General features: G+C 57.7%; 6 protein-coding genes across 6 annotated transcripts; 2 read left to right on the forward strand and 4 right to left on the reverse strand.

Annotated features, from left to right (window-relative positions):
- Positions 1 to 787: 787 nt before the first annotated feature.
- Positions 788 to 2,432, forward strand: VTJ04DRAFT_5609 (uncharacterized protein; the record flags this gene model as incomplete). Its single annotated transcript, XM_069363742.1, has 6 exons — positions 788 to 911; positions 974 to 1,162; positions 1,221 to 1,263; positions 1,317 to 1,495; positions 1,552 to 1,765; positions 1,832 to 2,432. 6 exons carry the CDS (start codon positions 788 to 790, stop codon positions 2,430 to 2,432), a joined length of 1,350 nt encoding a protein of 449 aa, XP_069220558.1.
- A 331-nt stretch (positions 2,433 to 2,763) lies between these two features.
- VTJ04DRAFT_5610 (uncharacterized protein) lies at positions 2,764 to 6,496 on the reverse strand (the record flags this gene model as incomplete). Its single annotated transcript, XM_069363744.1, has 4 exons — positions 2,764 to 3,849; positions 4,191 to 4,285; positions 5,592 to 5,758; positions 5,922 to 6,496. 4 exons carry the CDS (start codon positions 6,494 to 6,496, stop codon positions 2,764 to 2,766), a joined length of 1,923 nt encoding a protein of 640 aa, XP_069220559.1.
- Positions 6,497 to 7,570: 1,074 nt separating this feature from the next.
- VTJ04DRAFT_5611 (uncharacterized protein) lies at positions 7,571 to 8,790 on the reverse strand (the record flags this gene model as incomplete). Its single annotated transcript, XM_069363745.1, has 2 exons — positions 7,571 to 8,599; positions 8,737 to 8,790. The coding sequence occupies 2 exons, from the start codon at positions 8,788 to 8,790 to the stop codon at positions 7,571 to 7,573; spliced, it is 1,083 nt and encodes a 360-aa protein (XP_069220560.1).
- Positions 8,791 to 9,257: 467 nt separating this feature from the next.
- On the reverse strand, positions 9,258 to 11,906 carry VTJ04DRAFT_5612 (uncharacterized protein; the record flags this gene model as incomplete). The annotated part of the gene is made up of 3 exons (XM_069363746.1): positions 9,258 to 11,524; positions 11,579 to 11,639; positions 11,691 to 11,906. The coding sequence occupies 3 exons, from the start codon at positions 11,904 to 11,906 to the stop codon at positions 9,258 to 9,260; spliced, it is 2,544 nt and encodes an 847-aa protein (XP_069220561.1).
- A 368-nt stretch (positions 11,907 to 12,274) lies between these two features.
- Positions 12,275 to 14,255, forward strand: VTJ04DRAFT_5613 (uncharacterized protein; the record flags this gene model as incomplete). The annotated part of the gene is made up of 3 exons (XM_069363747.1): positions 12,275 to 12,796; positions 12,852 to 13,305; positions 13,360 to 14,255. The coding sequence occupies 3 exons, from the start codon at positions 12,275 to 12,277 to the stop codon at positions 14,253 to 14,255; spliced, it is 1,872 nt and encodes a 623-aa protein (XP_069220562.1).
- A 2,188-nt stretch (positions 14,256 to 16,443) lies between these two features.
- On the reverse strand, positions 16,444 to 16,919 carry VTJ04DRAFT_5614 (uncharacterized protein; the record flags this gene model as incomplete). Its single annotated transcript, XM_069363748.1, has 2 exons — positions 16,444 to 16,542; positions 16,698 to 16,919. 2 exons carry the CDS (start codon positions 16,917 to 16,919, stop codon positions 16,444 to 16,446), a joined length of 321 nt encoding a protein of 106 aa, XP_069220563.1.
- Positions 16,920 to 17,881: the final 962 nt, after the last annotated feature.

The following is a 17,881-nucleotide window of genomic DNA, read 5'->3' on the forward strand; positions in this document are numbered from 1 at the left end:
TACGGGATATGTAGTTAGCGCTGCCAGCCAGCTGGTGGGGGCCGTCAATCATCCCCGTTTGGGGCTCCGGAACCCACGGCAGCCGGCAAGACGGGGAGACGGAGGAGGGGCTGGTGTGTTTCGAGGACTTGCGGCAGTCTTTGCTCCATGCCTGGCCTGATGATGGATTGCTAAGCCTGTGGTGAGCAATGTCCATTTCCCCAGGTCGTTGCCTCAGGTAGACGAGGTCCTTCGCCCGCCGGCTGTCTCTGCTCCGTCGCGCACCCGGCATCCGATGGAAGCGAGGTCTTGAAGCGCATCTCGCATGTCGCGCGTGGCGCAGAGCTAACTCGTCACAGCAGGTACACTACTGAGTAGCGTAGCCATCGCTCCCCCGCGAGCGCAATTCGTGGGAAACACAACTGCTCGGTACAGCTGCCGACGGCCCCATCCATCTCTGGTCCCAGACCCCGGACGGCCCCCCTCCTCGAGCGTCTTTGAAACGTCTCACCGATGCAACGCTGCTGTTCCTTCGCAGCCGCGCCCAGAAAATACCCGAGGCGTGAGGCTCCACTTCCACCCGCGAGTAGACGCAATGTCGAGCGCTCGTGCGTCGCTGGCGTCTCGACGTTGCCCTGTCCTCCATGATCTTAACGCAGGCCGGGGGCTTGTCGCCACGTGCTGTGTGTCTTGAGTTTCCCGCAGCCCCATCTGCCGAACCCGACGCCATGGTCCTTCTTAATTGTCTCACCTCCTCGCCGCCGTCCCGGGTGAGGAAGCTCTCCCGTGAATTGCTCACCGGTGCGCCATGTCCCAACTACCCCCAGAGGTGGCGCCCGTCGCCGGCGCCGTGTTGGCCCACAGCTTCGTCTGTTTGCTGAGCGGCTTCTTCCTGCTCTGGATGGTTTGGATTCACGATGAGCGCAAGAGCTGTACGTCCTCGACTCCGCGTTCCGACCTCTCACATAAACTTGGCCACTGACTGTTGGCGCAGACATCTCGATGCTGGGCGCCTTTGTGACGCTTCACACATTGGCTTCCATCATCCAGCAAATACACACCATCGCCCGCTGGCGCGACATTAAGACGGAGCAGTGGGAAAACACGCGCGACAATGCCGGAAATCCAGAGTTGAACATTACCGGCGCCTCCACGGGTCTCGACCTCGTTCTGTTTTATATCCGTGAGTTTGATCGGAAATGACTCCAAATGTTACAGCCCTGACTAACAGCTCTGACCAGAATACTACTCTTACAATGTTGAGGGTCTGTTGGTCCTCTTCTGGTATGTTGGAAAACAAAACCCCGCCAACCCACGCCTGGCTAACCTGACCTCAGGGCCGTTGAGCTGTTGAACAGCATCTTCCGGTTCAGTTTTATTCGGGCCTACCGTATCCACGCGAGCATGTTTGCAAAGATCTTTGCCATCGTGCTCCCGGCCGTCCAGATGGTGCTCCTCCGTTTCAGCGCCATTCAGAGCAGCACCATCAGCTTCATGGTGCTTGCCGATTGCATCAGTGCGTCCTCCCCAAGTCCTTGGCGAACTGCCATTCGTGTTCTAACGAACCGATAGTGATCGTCTCTTTCGGCGGCGGCGCCATGATCCTCTTCGCCATCCTTGTGCGCTACATCCATTCCCGTCTCACTCTTGCGCAATGGACGGTTGGCTACGGCCGATCCTCGGGAGGTGCCTCCGGCACCGGGTCCAACGCACGTGCGCCGCGCAAACCTAGTATCTACGACAGATGGCTCGTCTTGCGCTTCACCATCGCTTTTATCGCGCTGAGGTCCGTCCCTTCCTCCGAAACTCCCTCCACTCAAATCTCCATCCTTGCTGACACGGTCTATTACAGCATCTTCCAGCTGGTCGTCATCAACTACCAAATCCGCGCCGCCGGCAACAACCGGCCCGACACGGTCCCCCCCCAGCCCGACCTCAGCATCGACCGCGCCAAAGGCGACTTCACCCTCTTCGCACCCGGCCCGACCGCCGTCCTCTTCATCTTTCTCGTCTTCGGCACCACCCGCACCTTCCGCCAGACCATGTGGAACCTGTTCATCCCACGCTCCATCCGCGAGAAGGTCGCCGAGCGCGAGCGCCAGAAGCAGCTCCAGCGCCGGGGGGACACGACGGGCGGGTCCGCCACCATTGTGCAGCCCGGCTCGCACGACCCGGAGATTGGGGGTGGGAGTCACCTTGGTGTGCCGTCGGCGATTAAGTTGAGGGATATGGGACCGAATAGTGGGAACGTGAGTGATGGGAAGAGTGATGAGTTTCCGATTATGAAGTCAAGTCCGACTGGGCCGTGGCAGGGGGGAGGTGGTTATGGAGGATATGGAGGGAATGGAGGTTATGGTGGAAATGGCGGGTATGGTGGGAATGGAGGTTATGGTGGGAACGGGGGATATGGGGGTTATAATAGGGGCCAACAGGATGGGAATTGGAGGTATTGATGATCGGGGGATTATACGGTTCATTTTTCTCATTAAAGATACCCTCGTGTTCCTTGTCATGTTATACGCTCTTACCATTGTAATGATCATGAAATAAAAATCGACGATGAGCTTCCCATTGGGAATGCTAATTACCTTAACTACCTACATCGGTAGGTACCTTATGTTCCTGCCAGAGATGAGGGGGTATCACTCAGTGATGGCGTTTTATTAAGCTGAAAAGTGAGAACTCATCAAGTACCCAAAGTCAACCTCAGTCCGTTCCCGGTAAGCAACATGGTAAACCGATCTCAGCCCACAAACTTCACTTCTCGGTATGACCTTTGGCAGACTACTCAGGAGTAGAGCCATCTGCCGAGCCTGTGCAAACCAGCCGTTCACGCTGCCTCAGCCAATTACTCACGTACACATTCAAAAAGAACGAGCACGCCTCCGCCACCTCCCTGAGCCTGCGCAGCATCTGCTTCCCCCTCCTAAACTCCTCCAACGACGCCGTGAGGTTGACCGAGTCGATCTGATACTGGTGATATTCCACCCGCCGCTGTCGTCCTGCGCCCTTCTTATTACCAAGATCATCATCATCAACAACAACCATGTGATGCGCAAAAAAGACGATCCGCCTCCCGTCCGTGACGAACGTAAACACCCTGCTCCACGCACCGCCCTTTTCCTTCTTGCCCATGCGCGCCAGCGCCTGGTGCCGCGCGTACAGCAGCGCCGCGCCCGTGTATGCACTCCGCAGCACCGCCTTGCTCAAAGAGCATTGCTTGCCGATCCACTCGCCGGCGATGTGCGGGAGGGTCGGCGAGTGAGGGTCCTCGGGGCAGATGACGGCGCCGGGGAGGGCGTCCACAAGCGGGAGGGAGTTGTAGTTGCGCAGGGTGTAGCTCTCGATGAACCAAGGTTTGGGCGGCTCAAGGCCGTCGTTGAACCCGGCGTTGGCGGGGAAGCCGGTGAAGGGTTGGTTGGTGGCCTGGGAATAGCTGGGGGCCGGGCGCCAGTTGGTGCCGCCGAGCAGCTCGGTGAGCACCGTGGCCATGCGCGTCGCGGTCTTGGTGTCGGACGGGCGCCGCCGGCGGAGGAGGTTGGTGTACCGCTTGTACTGGGCTTCGTCCCATGCTGGGTCGGGAGTGCCGGAGAGGAGCCACTCGCGGAGCTTGTCGAGGTGCGCGGGCGGCGTGGAATTGGGGTGGGCAATCACGCCGTTGCTGGAGAGCTTGGCGGTGAAGCGTGGGAGGTTAAGCGTCCGGATGCAGAACAACGGAGCCGTTGTGAAGGGTTCCTTGACATCTTGTTCTCCTGTTGTTGGTGGAATGTCTGTGGCGTTGCTGTTGCGAGGCTCATGGGCTTCTGGGAAGCGCACCCGCTTTGCAGGCGGTTCAGGTTGTTGTCCGGGTAGGTCCTCCGGGATCACTCTCTTCGAGGTTGGTCGAGATCCCCGTTGTTGAAGCATGCCGTCAGAGTTCACGACTTGGTGAGATTGGAGTTGTTTAAGTATGTCAGCAAAGACTGAGAACCCTCGGTTCAGGGCTGGTCGGGCCGAGTGTTGCTGGGACACGGTGCCTGTAAAGCCCAGGTCTCAAGACTGGTTCAAGGAGTATCATGTTAGTTGTGACAGCCTCCAAATTTCATGTACTCAAAATCAGGCTCCCGACATCATACTCTGAATGAGTACGAGATGGCTTAGACGATGGAATTCCTCATCAAGTCTTCATCTGGGGTCAGAGTGATGGGGGATATACATCCCAGTGGACTCACGTTGTGACTGTAGTCGTCAAGGAGGATGTTCAACCAGTCAAGGTCGGTAGAGGGACCGGAATCGTCGAACCTCAACTCGGCGTCGGGCAAGATATCTGTTGTCGGGCAGGAAGCAGATTGGGAGTCGGGAAAATTGCCTGTAGGAAGGCTGAAAATGTTGCTGGGTGGGATGATGGCTGAGATGGTTGACTTGAGGAGCGACGAGGAAAGCAAAAGACCCCGCTGCCAACCTTTGTGAAGCAAGCAATGGTGAGAAAGTGAAGGAAACCCAGTCTGAGGATTCTAAAAGACAAAGACGTTCGCTGGGACAGGTGAATGGTTTCTTAAGAGAGTGAAACCAGCCTGTGATAGAGAAAGAAAGGAACCGCCTTTCGTTGGGATTCTCGGTAGGAATAATGATCATTATGAGGGTATGTCGACTAAAACGTGTTGAAAGAGGACGAGGAAGAAGAGGAGTAAGAGAAGGGAGTACGTCCATCGCTGAGAGCTGAAATGTGTTTGAGAGGCTCAGCTAGGCATGAACCTGAGAGGCCGCGAGAGGTAAATGGCTCTGATGGAAGTTTGTGAAGTAGATGATGAAGTAATGGATGATGGGCGAGAGTGCAGTGACGAGAAACCAAAGTATAAGAGGTTCGAGGTCGGCAGGATGAAGGAAAAGCACGTGGGTATATCTCTATGCCTTCAAGATCAGGTCTCCCCGGCCACGCGGGCGTCAGCAGTAAGTCCGCCCCCCAGGCCTGAGGCAGAACCTTATAAACCCGCTCGTCGACCTCGCCAGCAACGGCTCTAGCTAGGTCCCGGCTCGGGGTCGTGGCCTAGTTGGATGGTCGCAGGAGGGACGCCTCCGCGCGTGTTCGAACAAGCAGGCCATCAGTTCGAATCCGAGTGAAAACCTCCCCGGGGGTTTTTCGTAGCCAGACGGGTGCTCTCCTTGGTGACGAATCTAGGGGCCTGCCCGAATGAAGGCGAGCTTTTTGCGGTTTGCATGGTTCAAATCGTTTGAACTTACTGGCGTTTTATCATGATCATGAAAATTAATGAAATGAGGTTCTAATTGGGGTCGCTACCTGAAGTCCCCGTTCCTGTTCCTCTCAGAAGGGTACATATTCCCGTACGCCGGTCTGCCCTTCTCTGAGCGTGCCGGTCAATCTCTCTCAATAGATCAGGTAGTTACATGAACAGTATCACAGGGTTCGAATGAATAACCTGTACACCCTCTTCTGTATGTATCACCTGGTCAACTGGACCCGACCATGCTCCTGCTTGAAGCCGCTCAGAGTGGGAGGGTCATGCCTTTCTTTTCGTTACCACAACCTGGGCGCCCAACATCCACGTCATGTAAGTTATGTTGACGTCTTTATCCACTACCCTCACGCTCCTTCAACCAGCTTTTCACAGTACCCTTCAGACCTTTTGCCAGCACAGCAGCGATCCATCGGAGGTTCTCCAGCTGCAGCTTCCCCTTTTTAAAAGACTCGAAGGAGTCCGTGAGATGAGTCGAGGCGATTGGGTATTGGTGATACTGGGCTCGTCCCTCCTCCGTCTCGACCATGTAGTGCAGGAAGAAGCTGATCTGGGTTCCGTCAGTAAGACGTAAACGCGCCGGCCTCAGCGGCCATCTGCTCGTTGCCCATGCGAGACCAGGCCTGGTGGATGGTGTATACAAGGGCGGCGCCGGTGTACGCGCTCCGTAAGACTGCTTCGTTCATCCCGCCGCGTCGGCTGTCCTACTCGCCGGCGATGATGGGGAAAGCGAGCGACGATGGGGTGTTGCGAGAGACGACGGCGCCCGGGATGAGGTCTCCGAGTGGGGAAGGGAAGTATGATTGAGCCTCGAATCCTTCGATAAACCACGGCTTGGGCGGCTCGGTGCCGTTGTTGAAGCCGACGTCCTTGGGAAACCCGGTGAAGGCCTGACGGATGGCCCAGGGGTAGATCGGTTTGCAGGGTCCAAGGAGTTGCGTGAGGACTATGGACATTCGCGTCTCGTTGTTGAACGGCCGATGGACAAGTTTGGTGTAGGTCTTGTACTCAGTTTGGTCAATCTTTAGGGCCGGGATCTCGACGCCAATCGTGTCACGCAGACGTTCCATGTCTAAGCCCGGGGGCGGCTTGGAGTGGAAGTGGCTGATGACCCCGTTCCGCGAGAGTTGGATGGCCAGGCCGGGTGAATCCAGAGGAATGAGTGGCGCTGGCGCCGCCTCGCTGGTAGCTTGCTCTCCCGTCGCCGGCATGCATGTGTCGCCTTCGGTGCGGTCCTCGTGAGGAACCCGGTTGGCAGGCTGGTCAGGGTGTTGGTTGGGCATGTCGTCCGGGAAGTCTTGTTTCACAGATGGCTGGGTCGAGATCTGTTCCGGCATACTGTCCGCAGCTTCAGTTCATCGAGTTGCTGGGCTGACAGGTTCTGGATCGCTCGACGTTGATGTTAGCTCATCCGACGACAACCTCAGGTGTGAATGTATGCGAGATGAGTCGTTTCGCCATCACACTTTGGGATGAGTGCAAGATAGCTTGAATGACATGATGTAATTATTGTCGAGGACTGTTCAAAATCGGAGTGACAGTTTACATACCGATTAGTCCCGTTTTGGCCGTTTTGATGTGGAAGAAAGATCCAACGTTGTGAGATGAACCGGGAGTTGATCGACCAAAATTAGGCTTCAGATCGGCATGTCCGTAGTCGAGAAGGAACCAAACAGGCGATCGGGAGGAAGCCTCCCTCGATAGGTTGGTAATCTTGGTGGGGTGAGTGATGGTCGGGAAAGTCGGTCGGAAACCCAACTTGTGGGATGAAGGAGGGAAGAAAGGAACTTCGCTGATAACGTTTCCGAAGTGAAACACTGGTTGATGAATGGGACCAAAACCCCGCCTCGGAAGGATGGAGGAAGAAGGAATGATGGCCGAGAGACCTGGCCGTACACCGCCTTGGTGAGGATGGAAGTTGGAGGAAGGAGAGTCACGAATGTCGTCGGAGACCCTGGGAAGTAAACGGTGGTTGATGGTCGGTGGGGAGCCAGCCGGTGAGGATAAAAGAGAAAGATAAGACCGGATTTCAAGTCGTGTTGGGTCGGGATTTTGAGTGGCTCAACACTCGCATGCAAAACTTGTCCTTCACTGAGAATGGAGAACTCCAGTTTAGACAATGTCTACTTCAAGACACTGGTACATCATGAGTACAGTGCAATCTATTCCATACACCCCTCTTGAATGAGATCCACCACGTGGAAAAGCTGAGTGTACATGACCTCTACATTCTGATTTCCCGAGATCCTGACAACTCTGGCAATACATCTTATATCCCCCTCGCTCCCTCCTTGCAAAGAGACATAACAACCACATCTTTAACCTCCCATTCCATTCCTCTATGCGACCCGTCCTCACTAAGCCGACGAGTTACCCACCCCTCCGCGCTCCCTCAACCACTTGCCCACCTCATCCCTCAAGCCCTTGGCAGCTGTGTAGGCCAACTGTCGGAAGTTCTTCAGGTACAGCTTGCCCTTCCTCCAATCCTCGAATGAGTCAATGAGCTTGGTAGAGGCGATTTCATGTTGGTAGTACCGAACACCTCTATCCCCCTCGACCATGAAAACCGCGTAGAAGCTGATGTAGGTTCCGTCCGTCGTGAATGTGAACCCAGGGACTCGGAGGAGCGGGTCCTTGCTCAAGCCCATGCAGGACAACGCCTGACATCGAGCATAAATCAACGCGGCTCCGGTATGCGCACTCTTCCAGAGGGGTACCCATCCTTTGCCCCATTCGCCAGCAATGTGCGGAAAGGCAATCGAGCATGGATGAGTTTGCGTGATGGCAGCACCAGGGATGGGCTTGCCGTCAGGAAGGCGGCCATACTCATCGGCCTTAAAGCCCTCGATCCACCAAGGTGACGGAGTCCCGAGGTTGTTGTTGAATCCGACTTTCGGAAGACCCGCGAAGAATTGGTCGATGGCCCATGGGTAGGATGGGTCGGAGGCGGCGCCAAACAGCTCTGCCAGCACCAGGCACTTTCGGGTCTCGAGATTCCATGGCTTCTGGACCAGCTCCACGTATCTCTTGTATTGAGCTTCATCCCATGCTGGCTCGGGGCTTCCGTGGAAAAGAGCTGTGCGTAATAGGCCGATGCACTCATCTGGTTGTGGTCGGGAAGTGTCGTGGGCGAAAACCCCGTTCTGCGCAAGTTGGTGGATGAAGAGGGATGAGCCGGCCAACAACCTTAATTTGAGCGCTGACTCGATATGGCCAGGGGCTTGATTCCCGATCTGGTGTCCTGATGCTGTCATGCTGGTGGTGCTGCCTTCGCCGTGAGCATCATTGATGGGTCCATGACGCGCTCGCTTTGCGACCGGTTCGGGTTGGTGCTCGGAATGGTTGTCAGAGAGGGGTTGTTTGCGTGCTGGTCGGACTGGCTGATTCTGATATAGCCCGGGAAGACGAGGTTAGTGATCAGGTATCGGGTCTAGACATGAAGTCTCGGACAAGGAAAAGGGGGGTGATTTAGGCATATGATTCCCGGAAGTCCCACTGGATTCCGCACCATATCTATACGTACCAATTGACGACCAGTTCGCTTGTGGAGCGTAGAAGTCCTGAGCCGGGGTGGCATCTTGATCAATCAGCCTTGGTGGCACAAGATCGGTCGTGGAGAATGAATCGCGAGGATCGTTGGCAAGGGATCTCCGCAGGTCGGCTGGAGAACAGGGATCTCTGATGAAGTGAATGGTAATTGGGATACCTGACTTGAGCTGACAACAGCGGCAAGAAAAAAAGTGATGAAAGGAGTTGTGGGAAATCTGACCTTGTGTAGAGGCGGGGAGAACGTTGGAGGAAGAAGGGAAGTCGGTCGAAAACCCGTCAAAGGAGGGAGACACCTTAACAATCTTAGGTTTGGGAACCTTGACAACCTGGAATCGTAGGTTTGGAAGCATGGACTTCCAACTGTTTCCAACAGATCCAAATTGCTGAGAGCCGCACGCCCAAACCTAAAACTGTGGTTCTCTTCACCCCCGTTTTATTTCTCTCAATGGCATCGATAAGTCGTAGCAGCGGTATATATACAACCAACATGTTTGTTTACCAACCCTCCAAAGCCTTCTCCCTCTGCCCCGTCACCATCTCAAACCCACCCGGATCCAACTGCAGCGAATGCCTGCCCCCCGTCATGCTGCGCAGCTGGGTATCATACTTGAGCATTTCCTTGAGCGGAGCATGCGCCAGGATGCGCAACATCCGCGCCGCGCCGCTCTTCCTCCCCTCCCTCAAACTCGCGACCGACTCGTACGGGTCCGGCGGCGTATACACCTTGGTCACATCCACAGCCTCCGGCCTCTCCTCCCCATCCGCGGACGCGGCATACTCGTCATCTTCCGGCTTCCGGACCTCGAGGACGTGTCCTCCCCTCGCGGCAGACAAGTCGTGCTGGATCGCCGGGCCGACCTCCTCCGGGCAGCTGATATGCACGCGAGCGAAAGGCTCGAGGATGCCGACGCTGCCTGCGGCGTGGACCTCGGCAAGAGCGGCGCGCACCGCGAGGATGGCGGCGTGCGTGATGTGGCCGCCGGTGGTGGAGGCGCCGAAGAAGTCGGTCTCCGGGTCGAAGGTGATGTGCACGCGGCACTGGCGGACGGGCGCGCTGCGGCGGGGTCCGCGCGCGAGGGCGGCGATGGCTCCGTTGACGAGTTGTTGGCGGACGAGATCCGCGTCGAAGGACGGAGGGCTACCTCCGGACGTCAGGATTTTGACGTGGATGGCATTGCCGTCGCGCTCGACAGGCGGGGGCAGTTTGGTATCGACCGGTTCGATGGGCTCGATGGGTTCGACGGTTGCGGTACATGCGGCCTTGCCAGCTTTTTCACGGATGATGCGCTCGCAGACGGCGCGTTGCGGGCTCGAGGGCGTAAGGACGCACTCGGAATACTCGACCTGGATGTCACCCCACATGGCGGAGTTCGGGTCGATTTTGTAGTGGGTGAGCAGGCGGTCGCGGGCAATCTCGAGATGCAGCAGACCCATTCCCGACAGGATCAGCTGCTCCGTCTTTTCGTCGGTGCTCCAGCGGATGCTGGGATCCTCGCGAGTCAGTCGCTTGAGAGCATCTTCCAGGGCTTCGCGGGCAGTGCGTGTGTAGGGGTCGATGGCGATGAAGGCGACGGCGGGAGGGGTCTCGAGGGTATTGATTCGAACGTTGCGCAGGGGCTCGGGAGCAGAGGAATGGTGTCCCGGGAAGGTTAGCAGGGTATCTCCGGTCCGGGCCGATTTGAGACCAGAAACAGCACCAATATGACCTGTCGAGAGATGTTGGATCTCATGATGGTCCTTAGCTGACACATGGAGGAGCTGCTGGGGCTTCTCAAAGACATGGACATTGCTGTTCCACAAGTGGCTGCTGCGGGTGACGGCCCCGTGGTACATGCGAACCCAACTTAACATGCCGCGGTGGGGATCATCGACCACTTTGAAGACGTGGCCGAGCGTGACGATCGGGGGGTGGCCTTTACGGCCGGCTTTTAGCAGGTCAGGCAGCGTCGCAGCTTCGCCGCCGAGGAGCTCCAGAGGCGGACGGTCAGCAGGGCTGGGCAGGTAGTCGACCACACCATCGAGAAGTGGTTGGACGCCGATGTTGCGCAAGCTAGCGCCGGCAAAGACAGGCGTGAATCGGGCAGAGCCGTCCGAGACAAGGCGGCGGATGGCGCGTTTGATGGAGGCCGCTGGTACATCCTTTTCGAGTTCGAGGAACTGGTCCATGAGCTGGTCGTCGTGCTCCGACAGAAACTCAACCAACCGCAGACGGGCCGTCTCCATCTCTTCAGCCAGCGCGGGATTATCCCGCTCGATGGTTTGCTTAGAGACAACCGACATGGCGCCATTGTTGCTGGCGAAGCGCAGGCCGTGTTGGTGGATGACATCGATAACGCCGACAAAGTTCTCGCCGTGCCACCACGGGATTTGACACAGGAGGGGCCAGGTTCGGAGGCGAGCGGCAGCATCGAGCACCGAACGACGGAAACTGGCGCCGTCCCGATCTAGCTTGTTGACAAAGAGGAGCCGGGGAATCCGAGAAAGATGGGCCGACTCCCAGACACGCTCGGTGTGAGTCTCAACGCCCTTGACACCGTCGAGAATGCACACGGCACCGTCTAGTATGGGAAGGCAGCGGTCCACCTCATAGCGGAAGTCCTGATGCCCAGGAGTATCGATCAGGTTGATGGTGACCGGGTCATGGCCAGGGGGGCAGAGGTGTGGTGGGGGCCATTGCAAAGTGATTGCGGCGGACTGGATGGTTATGCCGCGTTCCCGTTCCATGGGGAGGAAGTCGGTGGTAGTGTTACCATGGTCGACATCTTGGAAGCTCAGCTGGTGTCCGTTTCATAAGAGCGTCATTGAGACATACTTACTCCCTAGATAGCGGGTGCGGCCGCTGTAGAAGAGCATGCGCTCCGTGGTGGTAGTTTTGCCCTAGGTGGCGTGTCAGCAGAGTACATCTGCCATCTCTAGACAAATACCTACAGCATCAACGTGGGCAATGATGCCAATGTTGCGAATGTTCTCAATGCGGGCCTCATGGTGAGCATGCTCAGTGGCATAGGCCCGGGCGTACCTCGCCGGCGACTGAGCCCTAAGAAGCCATTGAGCACATTGCAGCAACGGAGCCCGCCGCAGAACCCCCGGAGCCGGTTTCGACACACCTGGCCCAGATATGCGGAGGGCCGTGCGGCAGAGCATGATTATGGCCTCGGATTCAGCATATCAAGCCTCAATGGCTCAATTGAAATTCATGAGCTGGGCGATGATGTGAGCTCATCGACATCTCGTGATGTTTTGTCTCTGAAAGTTCCGGCTGCCCGCTGGCAACGGTCCGTCGATCGGCCCGCCTTGGCGCCAAGATACGGAGGGAGGTACGTACCACTCCCCCGCGGCGGAAGGCTGGGCTTTAGGTCAGCCGTGTCCCGTGCCTCGTCATCTGCTAGTACCAGAGCTAACGTTAGCTACCCCAACCCTGCAGGAGCTCAACCTCCAACCAAACCAACTCACGACGCCAATGAGATTCCCCAGGCACGTCGCCGCCCAGAATTAAATAAAACACCGCCGATATGGATTACAGCGCTTCGCTTCACGACGAACATCCTGCCGACGCTTCGCCGTGGGGAAACTCCCCAACCTCGTCACCCCGCCTCAACCGACCCGGCCTCGGCGCCCTCGTCGGCGATACACCCAGCTCACCACCATTCCGCTACGATCCTTCTCATGGCGGATTCGATGATGGGGGATTCGGCTCCCGCGACGACGACTACCGCCGCCCCGGCACTTCCAGCACCGTCTCCCAGGCCGAGCCCCTCCCCGAACCGGCTGCTGAAACCCGGCCCCAGAATGAAGGTCCTCTCTCCGAGACGTCAGCCCCTACCGAGCCACCGGCGGCACCACCTGCTCCGGCTTCCGAACAACAGGCCCCGCAACAACAACAACAGCCCCAGACACAACCTGCCGAAACACCGAGGGAGCAGCCTCGCCAGGAACAGCCACGCAAACCACCACCGCAGTTCCGGCTCCAGGCCAAGATCACCGGCCTAGAACGTACGGGGCGCAAAGATCCTATCCTGCGTTTCGATGTCCATGTACGAGCCCACATCCTCCCAACGGCGCTGTAGTTCCCATTTTCTAACATCACAGACCAACCTCCCCGCCTTCCGCACGACCCAATACCGCGATGTCCGCCGCCTACACTCCGAATTTGTCAAGCTGGCCGAGCACCTCATGTCCGCCAATCCTGAGGCCATCGTGCCAGCCGTGCCGCCGCCGCTGACGTCGGCCGGCGCCGGTACCGAGGAGGATGAGGTGCGCGTCAAAGCGCTCATGCAGCGCTGGTTCAACTACGTGTGCTCCAATGAGGTGCTCATCCGCGACGACGAGATGGTGCTCTTCGTCGAGAGCGATTTTGGCTACAGCCCCATGGTGCGCAAGAAGCAGCCGGCCACCGGCGTGCGCCGCAAGATTCTCAAACAGTTCGCGCCACCCCCGGATGACACCCCCGAGCTGCAAGACGCTCGGCCCGTGGTCAAACTGTTTTATCTCGGGGCTATGGACGCGGGGCACAAGGTGGACAAACTCGTCAAGTCCCGGCGCGGTATGTTTATGTCTCAATGTCACTTGTTGGAGGACCACCGCTGACTGTGCTCAGGCCTTGGTCTGGCCGAGGCCGACTTTGGCGTCAAGCTTGGTAACATGCACGTTCAGGAGCCGCATCCCGGGCTTGCCAACGCCTACAAGAAGCTCGGCAAGATCATCCAAACCGTCGGCGACTTCCACGCTGCCCAGGCGACAGCCGAAGCCACAACCCTGGGCGACCCGTTGCAGTATCACTCTCAAGACGCCTTCGTGGTGAAGGAAACCCTCACCAACCGCCAGATCCTCATGCGCGAGCTGCTCCAAGCCCAAGACGTCACCCGCAGCCGCCTCCACGCCACCGACCGGCTGAAAGCCTCCTCCACCGTCCGCCCCGACAAGGTGGACGAGGCCATCGCGGCCCTCGACGAGGCGCGCCACGCCGAGGCCGCCCTCATGCAAAAAACTGCCCGCGTCACCCAGAACCTCGTCCACGAGCGCCGCCGCTGGTTCGCCCGCACCGCCGCCGACCTCCGCCTCTCTATCCGCGAGTACGTGCTGCGCGAGATCGAGGCCGAGCGCCGCACCCTGGCCCTGCTCGAGTCGGCACGCCCGGATATTCGGTCCATCGACGGCAGCGGCGGTCTGAGTCGTCTCGGCCGCGAGAACCACCCCCCCGCCGCCGCCCGCCGCACCGCCCTCGCCGCCAGCCAGGGTCCCAAGGGCGACGCCTGGAGCGGCGTGCCCCGCCGCAGCACCGATGCTCTTGCTCGGTCGGTGTCGGGCAGCCTTGTTGCTGCCGCGGTTGTGGCCGCCACCGATCCGGATGCGGCGGACGGGGCCGACGGCGCGGGAGCCCGCGGCCGCGCGCTGAGCGGGGCGGGACGCATCCCGGGAGTTTTGGAGGAGGATGATGAAGATAGGGTGGATGCGCGCAACGCTGCGAGTCGGTTGGCGACGAGTACGTTTTAGTTGGCTAGTGGCGGCATGTTAAGGGGGGGATGGATGAATGGATGTGGGTGAGTGTGTGGTGGGGAAGAAAGTCAGTCAGTCCGTCAATGAATCAATCATGTTGAGGGATACCAGCACGGTGCCACGGAGGTTATGTTAGGTATGTTTCTATATAAGGAGTTGATAACAGATGGTGGACGGTATCCCCACGAGCAGTAGTGGCAGTAGTGAAGGTGACGACGGTTGGGAAGGGCTGGCAAATTATTCACGGTTATCAATCACGGTTATTTGTGTGTGTGAGTATGAGTGTGTGTTTTCTCAATCATAGTCCCTGCTCCCGGATAGTCATCATGCCCAGATGGCAAACATACCTATTGTTACTGAAATTGCGGCCGTTGATTGAGCCGTTACCTACCATAGGTACGTACCTAAGGTAGGTAGGTAGGTCAAGACACCAACCAAACCCCGGATTTCCTGTTGACATTCTGGATGTACTGTATGTACATACCCAACTAGCCTGGTGGTCGGTCTACTATTACACAGTTAACAGTGCGTTTGACGGAAGATCTTGCAATAGACACCGAGCACCGACCATGCTCCCGCGCCACCTAGCCGGCGACGACTTGTGCTGTGCCGATGGTTATAGCATAAGGTCTTTCTCCCAATCGACGCGCCGACCGTACGGTCAACCATGAGTTGACCAGCCAAGGAACTGGGAAGGTACGTCCTGGGCTGTCAGGTCGTTTTCGTAGACCAGATACAGCACAGCGACAGCTTGGACTCCCGACTTTGCATGTCCTATGTCCCCCTCATAGCTCTACCTGAGTACCTGCCAGGTAGGCATACTACGCGACGTCCCGAGGTTCATCCTCCATGAGAGGATTCCCACTCAGCCGTTACCTCGGCCCCTATTTCATAGCGCCCGCCCTGGATGGTGACCAAGACGAGACGCGGGCCGCCTCTGCTCTGCAGGATCGTCTTTCATCCCGGACAACCTACTGCTTGAGGTGACAGTACATCAGTACTTGAGGCGCCCTCGACATTGGTACGCAGAGGCAGCCACCTGGAGGTTCCGCCCTTGAGTACCAGCGACACCGTGACCCAACAAAGGTGCCGTCAGGTACGCATGTACGGAATATGAGGTTTACATACTCCCACGGTCCCCCACATATACCAATAGTACAGAAGGAATCCAAACAGCGGCCCGGGACTCGGCAGAGCGATCCCGGCAGGCGGTTGTTGCTGTGGTCTTACCTATCTCGCCTCGGTTTCTATAAATGCACCACAGCGAGCTCCGGTAAGGCAGGTACCTGATGTAAGGCATGTATGCCATACGGGGCCATCCGGGGCGGGGGTACCATCTCCAGAAAGGATCCCCCGGCTCCTTCCGTCCAATGTACATACATACATACATAAACATGTGCCATACCCGGCCCGCCGCCGTGTGTGTCGTGCATACTTGCCCTACCACAGCCGGATAGGTAAAGTCCCAGCTAGCCAGCCAGCCAGTGCCTGGACGGCGGCCGCATGCAGCAAGCAGCTTTCACACCGGCGTGTCCCGTCCACACAAGCAAGCAAGCAAGCGAGCCGCGGTCGCGCGGCCAGGTCGACCGACCGACCCGACCTGCAGGTTCACACACACACTCACACCGCCGGCACCCCTCCCCCCACACACAGCCTAAGTCTCCGCGACGTTGGGGGGACGGAGATCCTGTCGGATTGTAACATCAGCGGAACGTCCAGGTCTTGGTGTCACCTATGTATGTGGCACGGAAGGAAGCCGGGACGAGGCGGCGACATGAACTCAGCTCCGCCTGCTCGGCTTTTTGTCCCGTTGGAGAGCAGCGGTGAGTCTGGGGTGAGTGGGATCCGGAGCTTCTATGTAACGCCATCTGCGATGAACTCAGGTACCTGATGCATGTATGGATGTGAGCGCGGCGTTACCCAGTTCTCACGAAAAGATGCCAGCGGCCCTCGCCTCGCCGCCCCTTGGCTGCGCTCCCGATCCGGGGGGGTTCCTGCCGATTCATAGATACCTGTAATTTGTGGTGAACACAACTCGACTCACCTGTGGACTTGATATCAGACATCGGACAGACTGCTCTTGTTCCTCGTGGTGTTGCTAGCCCCGTGCAACTCCGAGAGTGACCGGGTATCCTAGCCGTCCACGGTGTTTCCCGGGCCTGCAGATGGCGCGAGATCCAGGGGTTCACTCGATGCTACCAGGATCGGCCGGGATGGGAATCCGGTAACTCCAGTCCTGTTTGCTCGGGTTGTACGAGTAGTCGTCAGTGCCCTCCATGATGGACTTCCATGACAGTCAAAGAGCGACCGGTCAGCATCGTGAGAGGGAACCACCAAGTTGGTTGAGTCGGTCGAGGACAGTTCGCTTTGTCCAAAGATAAGATAACAATCATGTTGAGTGTCCTGCCGTCCCGTCCGGGTTGCCATTTCGAGACCTACCGTTGCATGAGCGGCGACTGAGCCAGATGCTCTGACGAAATCAAATGACAAGGGGGTCAACGAAAAGCGTTGGCTGAACCCCGGCCATGGCCGCAGCGCCGAGCCGGGGAGGCGGCCGACCTTTGCTTTTCTTCCTTGAGCCTCCCGAGAGACCCTTGTCGCCATCAACTTCAACTCTTCACTTTGCTCCATGTGCTCTTCCTTCAGCTTGTGCAGGTTCATGTCTTCTCATCGAGGACTCGTTCGATTTCCAAGGAGGAACACAACAGATGCAAAGCTCGCGGCGAGCCAATGCCGGCAGTGAGCGGTATCTGATAAGAGCCGGCCTGGAGCCGTGTCGGATGCGTCATGTCGACCGGTCGGCCGAGCGATATCTCCAAGGACGACGTCGACAGCATGGGTTATCTGATAAGGAGGTGATAGAGATGCGTCTGCCGTATGCAAGACGATTACGGTAGTGTAAGGCAATTGCGTAGCAGGCGCAGGAGGGAGACGGCTCGCCGTCGGTAGCACAACAGGTCGGGCGCTGCGGTGCACCCAGTGCTTCCCAGCCATCCGGAAGGGTTGCCCAGGTCCCGGCGCGGCGTGACATTGCGAGATGCACGTTGGGGTGGTCGCGAATGGCATTGGCGTGTCTTGTTGCGGGTTTGCAGATCCCTGGTGCGCCATGGCCGCTGCGATAGGCCGGTAAAACGGGAGAATGCTCCCCTCCAACCGGCAGTGCCATGACTCCTCCGTGCTAAGCCGGGTTGTGCACAAAGGTTGAGGCAAGAGACAGAGATAGCTATGTACCGCAGACAATATAGATGCCGACATGCTGCCTGATAGGGGTAGACGTCGATGCCAGCTTCAAAGTGAGTGAAATTCAAACACATTGGGCCGCATGCGTCGCATTCGGGCGGTTGGGTGGTTTTAGGACATGGGCAGCAGATGATGGAGAGGTCGCTCAAATGGAAAGGGAAAAAATGGAGCATCTTCCATTTCCAGGTTGGACGTGGAGATGGTGTCAGTAAAAGGATACAGTCAAGGTTCGAGGAAGGAGCCTGCAGGCATGAGAAGATTTCTTTCCGGCCCGAGATAGTAACTACCTCGTACAACACTATTTTCTCTGACCCCTGCCTTCCTCCTTTCCATGGATGGCATCAAGGGTCGTTTGCCTGGCCTGTCGTGACTGCCCTGGACCT

Source organism: Mycothermus thermophilus (assembly GCF_041956435.1).
Source record: "Mycothermus thermophilus strain CBS 625.91 unplaced genomic scaffold VTJ04scaffold_3, whole genome shotgun sequence".
In the NCBI taxonomy this organism is placed as follows: domain Eukaryota; kingdom Fungi; phylum Ascomycota; class Sordariomycetes; order Sordariales; family Chaetomiaceae; genus Mycothermus; species Mycothermus thermophilus.